Source organism: Pleurodeles waltl, chromosome 10 (genome assembly GCF_031143425.1).
Source record: "Pleurodeles waltl isolate 20211129_DDA chromosome 10, aPleWal1.hap1.20221129, whole genome shotgun sequence".
Lineage (NCBI taxonomy): Eukaryota > Metazoa > Chordata > Amphibia > Caudata > Salamandridae > Pleurodeles > Pleurodeles waltl.
In genome coordinates this window covers 242,340,218-242,357,407 of record NC_090449.1, presented here as the reverse complement: position 1 = coordinate 242,357,407, position 17,190 = coordinate 242,340,218, and the positions used below count along the sequence as shown (strand labels likewise).

At 43.8% G+C, this 17,190-nt stretch overlaps 1 protein-coding gene across 1 annotated transcript in view; it reads right to left on the bottom strand.

Moving 5' to 3' along the window:
• The window catches only part of VWA3A (von Willebrand factor A domain containing 3A), a 541,655-nt gene that overhangs the window by 149,234 nt on the left and 375,231 nt on the right, over nucleotides 1-17,190 (bottom strand). The window contains exons 26-28 of the mRNA XM_069210293.1: nucleotides 12,270-12,422; nucleotides 9,149-9,257; nucleotides 1,491-1,635 (exon numbers count right to left, since the gene is read on the bottom strand). Coding sequence (XP_069066394.1) covers nucleotides 1,491-1,635; nucleotides 9,149-9,257; nucleotides 12,270-12,422 — 407 coding nt within the window. The remainder of the gene's footprint in view (nucleotides 1-1,490; nucleotides 1,636-9,148; nucleotides 9,258-12,269; nucleotides 12,423-17,190) is intronic.

Below are 17,190 nucleotides of genomic sequence, written 5' to 3'. Positions count from 1 at the left end.
TTGGTGCAACCAAATGGAAGAGACAAAAACCATATTGACCATCTTATGATAAGCAGGACTTAAAGAGACTCACTGCAAGATGTCAGCGAGGGGAGGGACCCACATCAACAGTGACAACCAATTAGTGACCACTCTTGGAAAGCTGAAGCTCGAAAAGCAGAACACAAAATATCAGGATGACAGCATTTGAATGTGGCAAAATTACAGGAGCCCAAAACCAAGAATACATTTGTCTTACAAATCAAAAACAGGTTCCAATTCCTGACACAGAAGATTAGTCTGAGCCAGCTGCAGACACAGTCAACAAGAAATGGGAAAGAGTCTCTTAAATATATGTGCATGGCATTGAAACATGCCTGGGGCCTGAGTCAAGCACAGGAAAGGATGGATAAGACCAGTCACACAGGAAGCTACTGAAGACAGGAGGGCAGCAAAAAAGAAACACATGAGGGCATATATGAGAAGAACAAACAACAGTGGACAGACATAATAGAGCAGTCAAAAGAATATGAACAGGAAGGCGGTCACACAGGGATAGCCTTGTCAACCAACCAGAGGAGGCAGCCAATAGAGGAGAACAGGGGAAGGTCTTCAACATCACATGGATAGTCCATTATAACTCTTGTGCAAAATACAACATCCCTATCATGGAGAAGCGAGGTACACTACTCATAACAGAGAAAGAGCAGTAGGCACGCTCGGGCGAGCACTTCAAACGTCTTGAAGAGATAGACCAGTACCAACAAGCCAAGTGAATATGCAAGAAGCAGAGACAGATTTGTGAACAAAGCCCCATCACAGAAAGAAGAGATCGTTGTTGTCATTCGCAATCTCCAGAACAGAAAATCTCCTGGCCAAGACAACCTGAAAACAAAGATGTTCATGGCAGACCTTGAAACATCAGCCAAGGTTCTTCTACCACTGTTTGCCAGAGTAACGTTCTGTCCACACTTTTGTATGGATCAGAAAGCTGCCAGGAGAAGAAAAGTGACATCACCAACGGTCAGCCATTTGTGCATTTTCTGGCCACAAATCATCTCTAATCAGAAACTGCTCACCAGATCCAAGCAAGAGAGCATGGACACCATCATTATGAGAAGAATATGGAAAAAATAGGGCACACCAACAAAAACAAACTCCATCACATGAAAAACTACCTCTCCACTGGACCCCGAAGGCAGACAGAAGAAAGGCAGGCCAAAGAACTCTAGGAAACAAACTGAGGAAGCAGAAATGAAGACCCTGAGCCACAGCTAGTGCACTGTAAAGAAACTTGCTCAAGGTAAAAAAAAAAACAAGATGAGGTCCTTTTTTGCTACCCTGAATGCCAGCTGGCATAATGGGCACTAGATAAGGATCACTGAAAGCGTGATATACGATAAATGCTGAAACAACATTTAATAGAACATTGCATACTGATCACCTCTCCCAGGAGATGCACAATGGAGCTCTCTGGACATCAGTTTTCAATACAGTAATTACTGACATACCTTGTGTTGTTATTTCTTAGCTGCTCCCATATCAGTGACGTAAGTTCCTTCTTTACCTCAAGCAAAAAGGGTGCCATAGATCCAGATGTGTCAAGCAAGATACAAACATTTTTCTCCAAAATAGTGCCAAACAATCGACGGCTTCCTAAAACAATACAAAAAATTGCTCATTTTCAATAGTTTACATGCTTTATACAGGATTTCACTATAGTATTCTGAATTTACTGGTAGTCTTACAGAGTGTAGTAATCAAAATGTACTATCACTTCTGAGCAATTTTGTCTTGGCAAATTAGGGATGTTTAAGAAGACTGTTGGTTTATTTTGTTGACAGAGAATAGTAAAATATTATAAGTAATAGATCTGTTCTCCCATTTACTACAATTTATAGTAATTGAATCATTATTATTTTATTATTAGCTGTAGTTTATCCAAATGTTTGTTACAAAACTGTAGAAACTTTATGTATGCAATCCATCTCCTAACAAAATATGAAATGCTATTAAAATCATTCAAAAATACAACACTTAGGACCAGATGTAGCAAAGGTTTGCGACTCGCAAACGGGCAGAATCGCAATTTGTGACAGTGCAAAATCGGAAATGGGATGCAAAAAGCCCATTTCCGACTCGCAAAAAGCGATTGGACCCGTTTGCGAGTCGCATCCGTTGCGACCCCATTTTGCGACCCGCAAATACCAAGTCGCAATTTGCGAGTCGCAAACCTTATGCAATTGCAACTCGCAAATTGCGACTAGTCGCAAAAAGGCCATTTTGCATGTCCCATTTACCACTAACTCAGAGCAGGTGGTAACCATTACCAAAGTATAAAAGGGGACCCAGAAGGCATCTGGGTTACTCAAGATGGCGGAGATATACCTGATAGCAGTGAGAAGGAGAGTCCACGCAGCCCAGCAGAGGAGGAGGAGGGGCCACAGACAGGAGAAGATATATAGAACAAGGCAGACTCTTTTTCAGCAAACTGAGGATGAGATCTATGACAAATACCGCCTTAGCAGCGCAGCCATCCTAGAATTAATAGATTTACTCAAACCACAGCTAGAGCACCAAACTCTGCGTGGCTGCGCCATCCCTACGCATGTGCAAGTGCTATGCTCACTGCACCTCTTGGCCTCAGGGAGCTATCAGGGGGTCATTGCTGTGGCAGGTGGGGTATCCCAAAGTGCAGTGTCAAGGTTCCTCAGGGCCTTCCTAGATGCCTTAGTCACGCACATGTCCCACTTCATATACTTACCAAGGAATGAGGCAGAAATGAACAGCACCAAGCTGGACTTTTACCGCATTGCCCACTTTCCCCATGTCATAGGGTGTGTAGATGGGACACACATTCAAATATGCCCCCCTGCTAATCTAGAACACCTTTTCCGCAACAGAAAGTGTACCCACTCACTCAATATTCAGGTTGTTTGTGACGCCCATTATGCCATCACTGACATTGTAGCTAAGTTTCCAGGCAGTACCCATGACTCATACATTTTTAGGCATAGTGGGATACATCAACGCCTGGAACGTGGGGAATTCGGAGACGGTTACCTCCTAGGTAGAGCCACAGACACTTGCAGACATACACACAGGTCACTGTGCACGACAATCTGGACTTCCTAACAGTGTACTTTTGTGCCCAACAGGTGACAGTGTATATGCTCTCAGGCCTTGGATCATGACTCCGTTTTTAACACCCAGCAATGATTCAGAGAGGCAATACAACAGTGCACATAAGAGGACCAGGAACCTCATTGAGCGCACCTTCGGACTCCTGAAGGCAAGATTCAGATGCCTCCACCGCAGTGGAGGTGCCCTCCAATACACCCCCATTACCGCATTTAAAATTGTGGTCGAATGCGCCATCCTCCACAACATAGCCACCCGATGTGGGCTACCTCTCACCCCTGCAGACCCAGATCCTGATGATGAAGAGCAAGAACAACCACATCGCCATCATGGGGATAGGAGTTTGGCAAATCAAGGCAGACTGAGACGGGAACACATTGCAACACAATATTTTGGACGGTACGTGTCAACTCCAACCATACTCACCTATTAACCAAAAACTCCATTTGTTAAGTGGCAAAAAAATAACTGTTTTATTGGTGTATTAAATAAACTATTCACAAGTGAAGATTGTCCATGGGCAGTAAAATGCCAACCAGGCATGTGGCACATTAACGTCATGTGCCACATTTAATGGTCCAGGGTGATCTCTAAGACCTTCTGCCCCTCCTGCCAGCCTGGCTGGTCCCTGCTGCTTCCGTGGTGCTCTGCCTGCCACTCCTGAGCACCCTGCTGTCAGTGACAGAGACACTGCTCACTGTTGAGCCCTCCTCACTGTCCTGGGGTGTTTCCCCTGTGGCCCTCGACATTTCCCATGTCTCCATCAGTTCGATAATGTGGGTGAGACGTCCCAGGCCCCTTGCCACATCCCCAGCGAAATGGCCCATCTCCACTTGCAGCCCAACTGTCCTCCTCGACAGGCCTGTGGTATTCATGGCGAGCCTGCTGATGGATGTGGCCATCCTGTCCAGTCTGTGCATGATCTGCCGATCCCTGTGCCGCCCACCCTCTGCCTGGGCCAGTAGTCCTCCCGCCAGTTCCCTCATGGCAAGGGCAAGGTCCCCAGTGTTACTGCAGATCATGTCCATCCGTGTGTTGAGGTGCTGCATGCTGGCATGGTTGTAGCGCACAAAGCGGTGCAGCACACCACTAATTCTGCCCAAAATTCTGTTCTGCAGGCGCTGACCACGCAGCAGATGTGCCTCACTGGTGGTTGGAGGAAGTAGCCCGGATGCAGACTGCAGACCAGATGGTATTGACCTGCGACGCCTGCGCAGCGGTGGCTGCCCTGTGCTTCCACCTGTCTCCTCCCTGCCTGTTGCTGGGGCAGCCTCTTGCGGAATTGTTGCAGCAGGTGTGGCTACTGCAGGGATGCTGCTGACCATGCAGGTGGGGGTGCTGGGGGGTCCTGGGGTGTCCTCATGGGCCTGGGTGCTTGGAGTGTTGGTGGTGACTTGCTTCAGACCTGTGGGACATGGGGAACAGACTGTCAGTGTCTACTATCTATTGCACACTTCCTAATAAACATTTGCCTATGAACTGCCTACTTGACTACATTTCCCATAATGCATCATTCTGGCATTTGCTACCCTGAAATGGAGCTATTTTGGTTGTGCATGCCCCTGTGTACATGGTGGGTGGGGGTATGGCATTGATAGGGGTACAGGCATATCACATGGTACTCACCGGTTAATGTGCTGGGCTCTGAGGTGTCCAGGTCCCCAAATCCAGACACTGCCTCCTGCTCCAAGGTTTCTTCCACCCTTTCTTCCAGGGGTGTGGGTGGTGGCACAGACGATGGTCCCCCTCCTGTGCCTCTCATCTCCCGGAGCCTTTCAGCCACCCTCTCCTTGGTCCGGGAGCGGAGGTCATACCACCTCTTCTTGATGTCGTCGATGGTCCTATGGCTCACCCCCAGGGAATTGATCTTGTCCTGGATGTCCTGCCACAGTTGTTTTTTTGTGGCCTCAGGAACATTGTGGGCTGCTCTCCCAAACAAGTCATCATAGTGCTGACAGCATTCCTCTGTCAGCACCTCCAGCTCCCTCTCAGAAAATTTGAGCTTCCTCTTTCTTGGGGTTCCCTCCATGGCAGCTGCTGTTTGTCCTGTGTGAAATTCAGCAGTTATAAAAGGGTGTGGTCCTCCCTCCTCCCAGGTGTTTTTGTAAACTTCCTGGCTGTGATGTCATCATCATGTGCCAGGAAGTGTTTCCAGAGTGTTCTGGTGTGGTTTCTGGAGTGTTCTGCTGCACCTGTAAGCAATTTTCAAGGTAATCGCAATTTGCGACACCTACTCGCTAATTGCGAGTTCGTTTTTTGCACACTCGCAAAAAGCGACCTCGCAATCTGCGGACTCGCACACTGTGTTGCGAGTCCGGGTGCGAGTCGCTATTTCGGAACGCTTTTTTTACTTGCATTACAAATTGCGACTCGCATTTTGCGAGTCGCATTAACTCGCAAAATGCGAGTCGCAATTTTTTGTTTTGCTACATCTGGCCCTTAATTACTTGTTTTCACTAGAATTCACATATATGTGTTATCTTATAACCTGTGGCATCCACCGCAAATCTGAAGAGGGGGTGTGGGGGTGGGTAGGAGGGGGGAATAATAATTAAAAACAACATACCTGTCATGCCGCTGCCGGCTGTGTCGCTCCTCTTCTCGTTCCTGATGGCGTCCCAGCAGTCCCTGGTACACCAGCACAGGCTCCCCATGCAATCCTGGTGCTGCTCTCCTGCTATACATAGCAGGAGAGCAGCACCAGTATTGGTCTGAGCGGGTTGGTCTGCCCCTCAGACAGTACATTGGAGTCTGTGCTATTTCTCCAACCGGGCTGTGCAACACAGCCAGGTGGGAGAAACCTAAGTGCACTTGTCAGTTTGGCCAGTCCAAGATACTGGCCAAACTGACATGCGCACTTAAGTGCACTCCACTCCTCCTCCCCCCTCCCATGGCCCAGCCACACCCCTCCCTCACACACTGGCCAAGCCAGCAGCTAAAAAACAAAGATAATAAAATATCGTTTTATTTTCAGCTGCTGGCTCTAAGCCATTGGGGTGACACTCCTTTGCCACTGCGGAGGAGCCGCCGCTGCTTATAACGTAATGCTTTTTATTTATATTGGTATTGTTGGAGCACAGCTGGCTAAACAGTGACAGACCACAACATACATTTCAATAATATTATAAAAACATATTCATAATGTTAAGGACAGAATGAGGTACTTTGATAAAGCAGAGAATAAGACTGAATCTAATCAGGGGCGTAGTTTAGTCACTAAGATTGAGGGGGTGTGAGTTTCAGATTTTCCAACAATCATATAACATTGAAATACATTTTACCACAAGCAGGGCGCATGAGAGAGGCTTAAGGGGCAGTGGAAAGGGAAAGGAATGCAGACTGGTGGGTGTACTAAGTGAGATAAACCACAATATTTTGTAAAATACATATTTTTGAAGTCTTTCAAAAAGGAGAAAGGGAGAGATTGTTAGATTTTTTTCTGTGTTTATATAAGTATTCATGGTGAAATACGTCATCATACCTGACTGAAAGCACCTGTACCCAACAATTTACCAGAAAATCCATTAGTGGGTTTTAACACCCCAAACATTCCCCTGAAGCTACTCCCTGAGTCCAATATTAATATATCTACTTCATTAAATGATTTTAAACAATTAGGTTCACAGGAACTGAAGATAAACATCATTACGCACATAAATAAAGTGCAGACCCATATATATTTCGTTTGAGCTTGACAAAGGGCCCGCAGTAAAACATAATGTTATAAATGGCTTCCATAAAGCCTTTATGAAGAAGACGGGTTCGAAGTCCTATTTTCATGCTCTGATGTCACAGTTATGAAAAATTTCGTTTCACTTTCTCCACTGCTCTTATTCACAAAGGTAAACTTACATTTTTGATGTAAGGTTACTATTTTTCTTTGCTAGTCAATTTCTGCAAGTGCAGTTTTATGTGTAGTATCTTTGGGACTGCAGAGGACTCAACACATAAGCTAGGACAGTCTCTGCCACCCTAAAGATACTACATGTAAAACTACACTTGTAGGGGCAGATTTATGGAAAGTGGTGCTGCACTTGGTGCAGCGCCACTTTCCCTCCACCCCTTAGCACCCCCCACCACCACCATGTGTGAGCCGTATTTAAAATATGGCGGTCCACGGCGCAGGGTAGGGAGCAATAGCGCCATCTTTCATGATGCTATTGATGTACTCTGCAGGAGTAGTTCGTTGGGCCACATTAACTTCAGAATAAATCACGTTAAAGTGGCGCAAGGTGGCGCTAGGGGCCTATAAATGTGCCCTGTAGTTTGTGAAAACAAAAAAAAATAGTAAACTTAAACTTACACCAATGTGAAAGTTTACCTTTGTGAAAAAGGCCCAATGTGTATTAATGTCTTTACAAGTCGTCCTTATGTTATCACGAAGAAATATCAAATCAGCACTCACTTCAATGAAGCTGCCCAACTGGGGAATAGAAACTTCTCAAGCCTAATTGGCTTAATATGGGTGTTTTTCCTAATAATCAATCAGACGCTTCCTTTCTTGTCTGGCAATGGCCTTAATAATATGGGTGGGGATGATGACTTTGTTGGTCAGCATGTCGCGAATTAAGGTTTTATTTGTGTGGTCATGAAGCAGCAGATATGCTGAGAGTGTTGTGAACCAGGATGAAGTTAGTAAAGAAGGGATCTTCTATTTATTGAGGTTAGTGAAAGTGTCCTTGTTGACAAGGTATGCGTGATTGATGGTAACAACATTTGTTTTCCTATCAACGAAGAAGAATCTGTGGGCGTAGCTTTGGACATTAGAAAAAGAAAAAAAAGGTATTTTTAAATTTCTCTTTTTGTGTGAAAATGGGAATTATTGGTGCACTTTCTCACACCGCATCAATTACACCTGCATCACTTAGGAGTAACTTTACAAAGAAGCGTGGTAAGATTTTGCAAATGCTTGGGAATATCTACAAAAGCTTACCTTTATGGGTGTTAAGCTCACTTCAAGAGTATTGTTTCTTAAGTATTCATACTGTGGACAAGAAGGCGGGAAAACATAAAACTCGCTGCCAGGTTGGCATGCAGAGTTTCGGGCCTTTTTCAAGCCTGCGTTATGCTTGGGAAATGCCTTCTGGAAGGAATGATACCTTCCGGAAAAAGTTCTGGTGGGAAGTACAAGAAGTAGTACCTGCATCCAGGGAAAGAACCCAACACTGAAACCACTGAAGACTTTCTTAGGAAAAACAAAGGAAGAGTAAGCAGCTAATACCAAGCAACACCTGTGAAAACAGAAGGGACAATGGCAAGAAGGGAAACGGGCAAGAACACAGGTGGCTCGAAGTGATGGGAGGCCTCCTTAGCAGCAATAGCAGTGAGCGGCAACACAGGTTTGCGAACATTTTAGAAGGCTGGCTGAAGAAGAACCATGAACCATGAACTGGCGAACACATGTTAGATAAGACAGACACAGACACGTGCGTACATGTAAGGGCGCACTTTCACTTGGTGTCAACGGGACAAGAGGAAAGGAAGAAAATAACGAGAAGGCCTCAAAAGAACTCGCAAATAGCCTATATTGATGACTCATATTTATTAATATTACATTTCTTAAAGACTGGCAAATGTATGCAATGAAAATGTTACTCTCAGATTCACTGACAATAAAAACATGAACAATGGTAAAAATAAATAACATAAGATAACATAACACGACATAACATATTTCATTTTGTACAGTGGCATAGGCAGGGCAAACCAAACAAAATAATCGTTCACACCCCTTCCACAGGCAGAAGGAATAGTTAGGGTGTAGTACCTCAGTATGGGTGAAAGCGTGTGGGCAGAGGTGTATACAGCAATATAAAACTGCGGGAGGGTGTACATCACAGTTTTGATATCAGCGCAGACTCCCAGGTGAAAATAAGCTGTATTCTGAATGGTGTCTGAATAATTCTAAGATACCCCCATCTCACCATGCTAGCCCTATAATACAGTGGCTGGCACAGGAAGGGGCTGATGAGGTAATGCCAAATATACATTCAAACAAGCTAACCTGCAGACTGGACTGGAAACATACCTGACAAAAGCCATTGCATCCGCTGTAAATACCTCCGTAACACCCTCTCCACCTGCTCAATATACTCTTCCAGTTCTTTAGGTTGAAACTGCAGATGTCTCACAACACCCTGTATGATTGGGTATGAGAAACACACATTAAATTAGATACTGAGTTCTGAATATAACATAGTTTACAGAATTACACAAAAAATATTTTATTGTCCTCTGATAGCACGTAATAGAAAATGTGACAGAACACACGGTACCATGCGCATGCGTTAGATACAGAATTTCTATCCTGGCTTTGGTAAACATAATTTTTGAACAAGTTCATTATTTAAAGTAGTTAATTGGGGTTGTTTAATCCCAGCAGGAGATGACTGACAGGCCTGAATAAGGTAGTACACCTATGACTATGAGGTTTGTGCTGCTTAGGCTCCTATATTTCTGCATGTTTAATAATCAAATGAAGATTCCTTTTCAAACTTTTGGATTTTTGATTGCACATAGAGTTTTGAATTTGCATATGGCTGTAGTCAACGCAACACACAGATGAAAAAACCTACTTCAATTTGAAACTGTGTAACCTATACCTCCGGTGATACCCAGCGGTAGGGAGGTCATTTAAAAAATGTTTTTTGGCTTTGTGAGTCTATATGGATGTACAAAGCACATGACAGTAGGGTCACCTAAAACCACAAACTGTTGCAGTATTGTAAGCATGAAAGGGATTATCAGGAGTTTCCTTTCTGCTGCAGATAAAGCCCAAATGAAGTGATGTCTAGGTTGTGACAGATGAGAGTTTCCTGGTGAGAAGGACTGAATAGGACCAATGGCAAGGCATTGGTGAGGACTTGAGGAACCTCAATAATGCCCAAAAGGCAGATGTTAGACAGGTAATGCTGCCCTACCTCCCAAATTGGAACAAATCCCATTTAAAGCCAGGGACTATATGACTGCAAGATGGGATGTGTGCTAGAGACACCATCTTGAACATTTCCAGTGGTAGTAACTTGTTCTGTTTAAGCACAAAGAATATGGCCCATATTTATACTTTTTTTAGCACCGCATTTGCGTCATTATTTGACGTAAAAGCGGCGCAAACTTACAAAATACAATTGTATTTTGTAAGTAAGCGCCGTTTTTGCATCAAAAAATGACGCAAATGCAGCACTAAAAAAGTATAAATATGGGCCTATATATCTTATTCCCAGTTCTTCTTTGAAGAAATAAAAGTCCTGATGACAGAAAAACCTGGGTTCTACCCCATTAGTGCTTAGTACCAGAAGCGTCTGCCCTTTCCTGAGGAGGTCTTGATAAACATTGAAGAGAAGAAGGGTCATTGTGGGGTTCTCATGTCCCAAGATGAGTAGGGCAGAGATCCCAACGATGCCAGGCTAAGGTCCATGGTTCCTGAGAAGCATAGTAGAAGGTTTAAGGATGCAGCTTCTGAATTTCTTTTTCTTTGTTGTTCTTTTAGTGTTTTGTCAGTATTAGTGACAACTGCTTTGCTGTATCAGAGTGTTTGGATCCCCATTCTCGGGGTCACGCAGTTTTTCTTTCCAAGTTTCTCTTTGTCCTCCTGTCTGTGTGTCTGTGTTCATGGATCTCCCTATCTCAGTGCGGTGCTCTTTTCCCTCTCTTTCACTGTCCTTATCTTTCAGAGGTCAGAGTATCTGTGTTCTGAAGTCTGTGTCTCCCTGTCCCAGTGTCCTAATCACTGCTCCTTTATCAGTTGCTGTGGTACCAATCTTTTCCCTCTCTTTCACTGTCCTTATCTTTCAGAGGTCAGAGTATCTCTGTCCCGGTGTTGGTGTCTCCTTGTCTCGTCCATATGCTTGCACACATTTGCCAAATCCCTGCCTCAACACTGGTCTCAAAACTAATGAGTGGGAAAAAGCCGTGTTGAAGACTGTGCTCTTTGAGATCTCACTATTACAACTTCTCATATAATCACTACTTTGTACTATACAGTATTCAAAAAGTGTAAACGTGTGAAGGATCCAATACTAGATCATAAATAAATGCACTTGCCTATAACTACAGTTCCTTTTTAAGGATGTCTTTCATAGATTCACATGAGACTGGCTCCCTTTCTTGGTGACAAATATCATACACTTGACAATCTTCCAATTCTAGGCTGAAAATTGCCTTCAGGGGCCGAACATCAGTCTTATGCATTCATTTCCTAAGGCTGAAAAGGACTGAATAACATGGTTGGGTAACAGAATCAATGTCTGAATTAAAACTGCTAAGTGATTAATTTACGAAGAATACCCAGCATGATGACAGGAAACGGTGCCATAGGACTCAAGCGACACACTACTGTGAAGATCCCAATAGGTCCCCAGTTGGCGGTTGCTTGTTTTCCGGTTCCATAAAGAACCTGGCCTGACAGTTTAGGCTGGGCTGTTCCTATTTGAGCAGGGCCAGAGCTGATTTACATATGGCTGGTTCCTGCCTGAGGTGGCACGATGGTCAAAAAACAATGGACTGGATTGCAGATATGAGTAATTACCAGTGGATGAGATTAATTCAAGCAATCCACTCATCACTTGTTTGTGTCCTCAGTAAATAATTCACCTATGAATCTATAAAAAATATAATGGCTAGAGGCCTAATAAAATTCTGTTAAGATCAACTGAAACAATGAGTAGACTAATACTTATTATGAGTTCATTCTCATGTCTTCTCTTTACAATTTCTGCAACATTGCATCATTTAGACCTTATTCAATTTTGAGAGAATCAGACCTATGGGCATTAGAAACTGATTTGAAAGGATTCCCAATCCCAATGTGTGAATGATTAATTCTTTTGACCACATGATTTGGGAGTCCAGGTTTTAAAATGCACCAACCTGGATTCATATTCACACTTGCATGAGGGTGTACATTTCCTCAGGAATGTTTCCTCTTCTCCTAGTTCGACAGGCTCAAATGTACAGGTAGACTGCGATTTCATTTACAAACATAGAAAACACATAATACATCTTGGAAGGGATAAGAATTACAACCAGCTCTTTTCTTCAAAGTAAAGAGTATTTAAAGTAAAACAAGTAATTCTTATTCTCAATATAGAGAATTTGGTCTTCCTCCACTGAACTTATAGCCTCAGCACAGGTGGGTATATCTTACTTACGTTGACTTCGACACTTGGGAAGATGGAGCAATACTTAGCAGACACTTTCTTGTGCAAAGACTGCACCATTTTTTTCTGATGAGTGCAATCTGGTCCAAACATCAGGATGGACAATTCCAATTTCAATTTCTTTAATCCATACTTCTTTAACCACTTTTAAGGAAAGAACAAAATCATATGCAATATTAATACGCCCTTGATTTCAATTTTACCCTATTCTAAAGTACAGCAATATTCAATATGCAATTATGTTAATATAAATACTGATAATATACATAAGTAATTTCACATACTCTTACAACATATTTAAACATGTACATTTCTTAAGACGCCTCCTAGACATGTCGCATTGTAATTATTTATTCAACTATATGGAAGTAAGACTGTAAAATCAAATGGTAATTTTTGCTTACTTTTATAATTATTTAAAGTAACCATTCAGTGGTAATAACAATAATTTGCTTAGGCCCTGATTACAAGGTGGGAGAGGGGTTATTTCCAATTCCTTTGCAAATAGAAGTGTGTGCATGAATCGTAATTCTGAGTTGTGCAGTAATTACTACAATCTGATGGTTTTACTGGACAGATTTTGATAGTCAAACCTGTCAACTTTTATTGAGAGATAACACCTGGAAAAAGGAAAACCAGCTGCTATTTGGGATCAGTTGTACTTATAGCCAAGTTGCAACACCTAGTTGTAATTTGTGACTAGTAGCTTTGTCACCAGTGTGGAACTTTGATAATAACCCAATGCACCAAAAGGGCTGGTCCAAAGATTCCTAACTGGAGTGAGTTGCAATCCAACATACCTCATTAATATTCACGAGGTAGGTTGCACTTCCAACTCATTCCAATTGGTGGCTATCACAGAGATGGCGGCTTGCAAGGATCAGCAGACCACCATGTATGTGACTGGCTTTAAATAAAGAAACTTATTTTGGAAAGCAGCCCATTTTTCTTAAAGCACACAAGGATTATTTAAAAAAAAATATTCACAGAGTACAACGGTGTGTGGAAGACACTTAAAATATGACACTGAACACTTAGAAGGAGTGGGAGGAGCATGAGACAAGAATGTTAAGATGTGAAATGTCAGGTGACAACTGGTACCCTGTGGGCTGAATAATCTAAACAAGAAAGCAGGAGTTCTTGGGGGGGGGGAGGGTTGGGAGCATTATCATCAAGCTAAATTTGAAAGTATGTTGTAAAATGTTAGTAAAGATAAATTCAATTAAGTTGTTTCTTTGAGAGTTGGCAATGGTCCGCTGGATCACTGCCTATTCCTCGTGAAATTTACTCTGATGTTCACAAAGGGCAAGGGACCCAAAGTGGACCCCTTTACTTTTGAGAATGAGTTACCACCACAACTTAAGGGCCTGTACATTTTCAATGGTTTATGACTGGTATTTCAGTCCCAAATCATTGATACATATGGATGGGAATTGCTATTTGGAAGGGGCGCCTACAACAAGCTCCTTTAAAAACAATTTGTTATCCATTTTCTAAACCCATTTGTTCACTGACTCCTAAAACAGGTTTAGTACATTTGGAAAAACTTTCTTGCGGTCGCAAACTCTGATAATGAATATTTGTCACTGTAAAAACATTTTGTACACCTTGCCCTTGGCGATTTGAAAACCGATCCTGTGTTTAACACCACATTTACTAGGGAAAAACGGGGAAAAGAGAGTATTTACTGCGCCTGTAAAATTCCTCACATTTGGGTAAAGGCATTTACGGAGTAAGGTGAACACCTCACCCCATCCACCCACTTGTAATTGGAAGCTCTAATCTAATATTGGAAAATCAAAACAAGAGCCCATACAGATACATTTTCTACTTTTATTTCTCTCATCCCCTACAACCATCTCTACTTTCTTCCCAAGCGGCCACAGAGTGGCTTTGTAGAAACTTCCAAAGTTAAATACGTGTCTTTTTTCATGGAGGCTATACATTGCAGAGAAATAAAAGTCCTCACAATGTAACATCCTTAAACTTAAACTGTGTATATTTCTTTCACAGTCAGCTGGCCCTGATTCTTACAGTCCACCACAAGAATACCCGCAGCACACATAGGATGATGGGTTGTGAAAATGTTTCTGTGGCCTTCCTTTACGTTCCTGGCTAAGGTCCGCAGAGTTTGCAAAAAATATTTCAATGATAATATGCATGGAAGTCGCATTTCATTTTTCCGCATTTCTGTGATGTAGTTGCCAAACATAAAGGGCCCAAATCACAAGAGGAAAATCTGCACTTGCAGATTTGATACTTATGTACAAGCACAGATTTACAATTTTGGGGAATTTAAATTTTGATTGGTCTACCTAGAAAGTTGCGCCTGTCACACCTTTCTATCCATACTAGTGGGCTCCCAATCTCACTATGCGGAGTTCTCCATGGTAGAGAATTCCACTCAAAAGGTACAGGACTCTCTGTGCAAATACACAATTTATTTTTTCAATATATATTTTCCCTACAGAGAAAGCCCTTTACCCACACCCCTGCAAATCTGAGGTTGACCCATTTCCCTTTCCTCCCTAGAACATGAGCTACTTCTACCCCGAGCTGGATTGAAACACCCTCCTTCTCCAGGGTGGAAAGGCATAGAAGAAGAGTTTGTCGGTGTCCACAATTGACATTATGCAAACACAGAGTGATGCAGCAATCGAATCACACAGTACCATTTCCTTTTTCCTAGTACCTATTTAAAAGTACCACAATCTACCCAGGTAATCTCCCTACTCAATGCTTGGGCAATTCCTAGAATTGGATAAGATAGGCTCACTCACGTAATGTGACATGGTTCATCACCGGCCACCTTATCCCACCTTGGTAAGATGATACTACCAGGCGGACTCAACCTCAACAGGTTCTATCTTGAGGAAGTTCCTATAGATCAATTATCTGGATATTTTTCTGGGATCCACTTTTTAACTAACTAAAAATACCTTGGGATAAACCACAAAAGTGTTGTTATTTGGTGGTACTCTGGTATGAATAAAATTACAACTAACAAAGTATTAACTGAGGACAATAAGGGGTATCATGGCCCTTGTGTCCTCCCTGTAGGACCGTGGGATGTCAACTCCCCACGCTATGAGTGGAATGTACGGCTACGAAAATCTCCACACTCCTGAAGGACATCTCTGCCCTGTAAATTTAATGCTTTAACATACGCCTAACGTTCCGACTTTACACCACATGTGGGGCAACAGGGCTTCCAGAACAGGAGAACTAAAATATGTCTAATGGTTGGTTCTATGTGCAAGGGACAAAGTGCTAAACCTTTGAGGATGTAAAGAGACAGTTTGGCCTATCATAATCAGGAAAATATGCATATCTGCATGTGAGAGATTGGGGTTTAAACCATTCAGTTAAGACTGGGGGGATGCGTGCGCTCACAAACTTGAAAAATGGATGAAAGATGGTTCATGCGATCGCCATATAACTTTCCAGCTATATAACAACTTGATAGACTCAACAACGGCAGAGAAAACACTAGGTTCAGAACTATTAGAAAACAGATCTCGGGAAGACCCCCCACAAATGAAAGCTCAGAACAGCTGTTTGTGAACGCCCAGAGCTCTTCCTGATTAATTAAATTGAGGGAACCCTATTATAAAATACTTCAAGTTTGTCACTGCACTCCGGAAAAATGTGCCCTGTGGGATAAGTCGAATTCTGGGTTATGTTGGGGAGATGCACCTGCTATGGCATTGCCTGAAGCTTCTTATATACAGGAAGGAGATCCTCGCGGAACTTGACAGGGTCATAGTGGGACTTCCAGATGGAGGGGAGTGATTGCATATATCCCTATGACGCAGACAACTCACAATAACTTTCCTGGTAGCCACGCAAGCACGCTTGCTCCATTGGAGACAACTAGGTTTGCAACATCTGGAGACTGGTTATACAAAATATGGGACACCCTAGCTACGGAGAAAATCTCACTGTCTCAGGAGAACAAAGATAAATCCTAGGGAAATGACTGGGCCCCGTTGGTTACCATACTTTCCTGGGATTTTCGAACTCTGCCACGCTTTCGATTTCTTGCGTCAGGTGCGTAGCTTAGTCAGTGAGATTTTGGTTGGGGGGGGGGGGGGCTGTCGTACATTTCCCAACTAAAAGACAGTGGCCCTCATTCTGATTCTGGCGGGCGGCGGAGGCCGCCCGCCAGAATTCAGCCCTCCATAATACCGCTCCGCGGTCAAAAGACCGCGGAGGGTATTATGAGTTTTTCCCTGGGCTGGCGGGCGGTCTCCAAAAAACTCCCTTCCCACGAGGATGCCGGCTCGTAATCGAGCCGGCGGAGTGGGAAGGTGCGACGGGTGCTACTGCACCCGTCGCGTATTTCACTGTCTGCTACGCAGACAGTGAAATACTAGCGGGCCCTCTTACGGGGGCCCCTGCAGTGCCCATGCCATTGGCATGGGCACTGCAGGGGCCCCCAGGGGCCCCACGACAATCCTTACCGCCATCCTGTTCCTGGCGGGCGAGCCGCCAGGAACAGGATGGCGGTAAGGATTGTCAGAATCCCCTCGGCGGCGCAGCGAGCTGCGCCGCCTTGGAGGATTCTTAGGGGCAGTGGAAAACCGGCGGGAGACCGCCGGTTTTCCCTTTCTGACCGCGGCCAAAGCGCCGCGGTCAGAATGCCCAAGGGAGCACCGCCGACCTGTCGGCGGTGCTCCCGCCCCCGTTGGCCCTGGCGGTTCTCTACCGCCAGGGTCATAATGAGGCCCAGTATGTCAAGGGGATGAAGAAAAAAACAACAAAGGCATATGTTGCCCGATTCGGAGTCCCCACCCAACTCTCGGTCGAACATGAATTAATTTTGGGGATGTCACACCCCAAACACCCCCGCCCCCAAAGCTACGCCCCTGGTCATGAACGCTGGATAGGGTCTACTCTACTGAATAGTGAG